The following is a 3,649-nucleotide window of genomic DNA, read 5'->3' on the forward strand; positions in this document are numbered from 1 at the left end:
ATCCACCTAACCTGCTCATCTTTGAACTATGGGAGGAAACCAGAGCAGGCACGGGGAGAATGAACAAACTCCATATAGACAGTCACCCAAAGTTAGAATCGAACGCAGATCCTTAGCACTATGAGGTAGCAGTGCTAACCACTGAGCCACCCAACATCTGCACCATCAGCTCCCACAAAAGCAGCCATGTGGTAATGACATTTTATTCTCTCTTCCTGATGTTGACTGGGGAAGAACATTGGGCAGGAGACCAAAAGAATTCCCCAAGCCCTTCTTCCAAATAGTGTCAGGGGACCTTTTCACTGGAAAGGAGGGTGCATCAACTTAACTCCTGGTATAACCTCAGAGCACTCACCCATCACTGAGTTGAGAGTACCAATGGACTCAGAGGCAAGAGGAGGTCTGACTGCCAGTATTAATTTGCAGACAACTGTAAAACACTGTTGAAGCACAGGTCAACATGGTACACTGGTGTTGATCAGTTTCCTACTGACCTTCTCCAGGGTCATTGCTTTGTCTGTCAATGTCCTTGTTGATTGGCACTTCCTTCTGGACAATCTGTTGCTGCACTGCGTTCGTCACTTGCCTGGTCGTCTCCAGCTTCAGCACCATCACTTCCAAGTCCCCTATCATGGCCAAGCAGCCATTGCAAAACGCCACTTCCAGCAGCTTGAAACCGACATGCACCACCAGGAATCGTTCGAAATCGAACACGGCGCTCTGCCCAGCCAGCGTCACCTCCTTCAGCCGGAAGAAAACCACCTTGTTGTGGCAGCCGACCACCAAGTCCCCCTTGACGGGGCAACAAGAAACGGAGACAGGGGGCTCCGAGAGTGGCACCTCGACGATTTCCATCTGATCTTTGGGGGCCCCTTCAAATGGAGCCTGCAGCATATGCCCCACCATCCGGATGCCAACTCGGGACTTCCCTTGAGATTGGCATTCCTTCCAGTTGAAATAGATACGCAGAGAAAGAACACTACTCTTCTCTTCGATTGCAACAAGATAGCGCCCTGAAAGGAGGGGGGAAAATAGGAGGCACAAAATAAATGAATGACAAGTGAATCATTCCGAGTCATAGAGTTGTACAGCACAGAAACAGACCCTTCGTTCCAACCTGTTCATGCCGACCAGATATCCCAACCCAATCTAGTCCCACCTGCCAGCACCCGGCCCATATCCCTCCAAACCCTTCCTATTCATATACCCATCCAAATGCCTTTTAAATGTTGCAATTGTACCAGCCTCCACCACTTTCTCTGGCAGCTCATTCCATACACATACCACCCTGTGTGTGAAAAGGTTGCCCCGTATGTCTCTGTTATATCTTTCCCCTCTCATCCTAACCTATGCCCTCTAGTTCTGGACTCCCCAACCCCAAGGAAACGACTTTGTCTATTTATCCTATCCATGCCCTTCATGATTTTGTAAACCTCTATAAAAGGTCACCCCTCAGCCTCCGACGCTCCAGGGAAAACAGCCCCAGTTTGTTCAGCCTCTCCCTGAGGCTCAAATCCTGGCAACATCCTTGTAAATCTTTTCTGAACCCTTTCAAGTTTCACAACATCTTTCCGATAGGAAGGAGACCAGAATTGCACGCAATATTCCAACATTGTTCTAACCAATGTCCTGTACAGCCGCAGCATAACCTCCTTCACGCACGTTATTTGATCAGGTCTCCACATGCACTGACTTAAGGAATACCATGCGGAAATATTTTACCTATTTCGCTGAATGTTATTTTCCGGACTTTCCCGAGGGCGTTAAAGGTGCAGATGGGCTGGCATCCGCTGTCAGTTACGTTGAACGCTTCGATTTTACACCCGGCGGATACCACGAAGAGAGTATCCCGCCCGCAGCACAAAGTCTCCGGTTCGTGTTGAACGGGAACGATTAGCTGGGCGGCGAACGGGTGACAGTTGTACACTCGCACCATCTCCAATGCATTGACACCCTCTCCTTCTGATAAAAGAGGTGAAGGGATCGGGAAGCAGCCTTTAAATCACCAGGATCAGACAGAGGGAGGGAGTGTGGGAGAGGGAAAAACACCATTACACAGCTTTTTTAGTTAAATCCAAGCTTGACAAAAAAACATTGCCAACTAAGAATAAATATACTTGCAATTGAATGAGCGCAACTTAACGTCTAGTTATATCTCCAAAAGCTGTTATAGTCGGTAATTGATGCGGACAAGCGAGTTGTAGGAAAATTACTTTCCCACAAGTTCTCATCGTTGCATTTTTTTTGCTTCTCCCGTGAACACAAGACCCTTTCTGTTGGAATGTCCCAGACCGCTTCCGCAGCCACTGTCACATTTTCGCCTCTCAGTTGCCTCGGCCAATGGGAAACGCCAGCCCCTGGCAGTCTCGCTGTCAATCACAAGGGGCTCGGCCAATGGGAAACGCCAGCTCGTGGACCCAGCCGTCATCAGAAGCCGTCTGGCCAATGGGAATGAGACTATGGACGTCATTCAATCAGTCAAAGTCAACACTCACTCAGCAAACTTCCCCCAACAAAGTGAAAGCTGCAATGGAGTTGGAAAGGCTGCTAAAATGTTCAGTGTGTGTGTGTGGAGGGAGAGGTTTTATTTTTAATTAAAAATGAAGTCGCTGGCATTCCAGTGAGAACTGGAATGGTGACAGTTCCGGTGAAGTTTGATACGGCCCATTTTGCTCTCTCTGAAGAAGGAATACCAGGCTCGTGTTTCTCCAGCTATTTAATTTTGCTTGTCTGTCTCCGCTACGGCAAGTCAAATAAGATCCTTAGCATTACAGTATTTCAGACTATTTGTCCCACATTCAATAACATGATACCGGATTTGGTTGTGGTCTGCATTCAACGTTCCTGCTTAATAATACACACTCCCACCCGCACCCCATCACCCTTGACTCTCTTGTAGATCAAAAATCTATCAAGAGCCTCGAACGTACAGTGTAGATGCAGAAATCTTCAACGCTTCAGTACTTGAGGTTTTGTTACCTGTAGACTATAGGAACAGGAATTGGAAGATGAGATGAGGCTGATGAACTCGTTTACCTGATTGAATGGTCTGCTATGATGCAAATCTTTTACTGTCTGCGCCCTCGTGTGTTTCTGTCCATGCACTTAAGAATAGTAGTCTTTATATTTCTCTCCTGAGTTTCGCATTCGTCATCAGTTAAATTTCATCTGCCATTTTTACAACACATGCCTCTTGAAATCTCTCCATCCTACTCACGAGGAAATCATCTATACTCACGAGTCATTAGTAGAGATTGAAATTACATTATTACATCACAGGCTATTCAGATCACTGCTCATATTTATATTTTAAACGAGTCTCCTACCACCTCTCCTCATCTCACTCCATGAGTATATTCTTTGAATAATTTCTCCCACGTTTGCTTGGCTCATTTCCCCTTTAATGTACCTATGCTATTTGACTCAACCACCTTCTGCGGTAGCAAGTTCCACATTCTAATTGGTCTCTGTTTGAAGGACTGCCTCTGAGTTCCCTACTAGATTTGTTAGTGATCAGCTTCGATTAGTCACCTCTGATTCCACTATTCCAGACTGACAGTTTTGTTAAATATCGCTTTCACATTTTCGTTGGAGTTGAAACATTCATGCTATTAAAATAAATGAAAATTTCAATGATTAACAGTGAAAT

The 3,649-nt window shown here is 46.1% G+C and overlaps 1 protein-coding gene across 3 annotated transcripts in view; it reads right to left on the bottom strand.

The window, feature by feature from the left end:
* Positions 1 to 3,316, bottom strand: part of hps3 (HPS3 biogenesis of lysosomal organelles complex 2 subunit 1) — a 63,415-nt gene extending 60,099 nt beyond the window's left edge. Inside the window, exons 1-3 of one of the 3 annotated variants that reach the window (XM_043702684.1) lie at positions 3,037 to 3,316; positions 1,723 to 1,995; positions 495 to 1,013 (exon numbers count right to left, since the gene is read on the bottom strand). In XM_043702684.1, coding sequence (XP_043558619.1) covers positions 495 to 1,013; positions 1,723 to 1,936 — 733 coding nt within the window. In that variant the 5' untranslated portion in view covers positions 1,937 to 1,995; positions 3,037 to 3,316. Of the gene's footprint in view, positions 1 to 494; positions 1,014 to 1,722; positions 1,996 to 2,121; positions 2,968 to 3,036 lie in introns of those variants that run through there. The other 2 variants (XM_043702686.1, XM_043702683.1) reach the window with 2 other exon arrangements.
* Between the last annotated feature and the right edge of the window lie 333 nt (positions 3,317 to 3,649).

This window comes from Chiloscyllium plagiosum, chromosome 13, assembly GCF_004010195.1.
Source record: "Chiloscyllium plagiosum isolate BGI_BamShark_2017 chromosome 13, ASM401019v2, whole genome shotgun sequence".
Classification (NCBI taxonomy): domain Eukaryota; kingdom Metazoa; phylum Chordata; class Chondrichthyes; order Orectolobiformes; family Hemiscylliidae; genus Chiloscyllium; species Chiloscyllium plagiosum.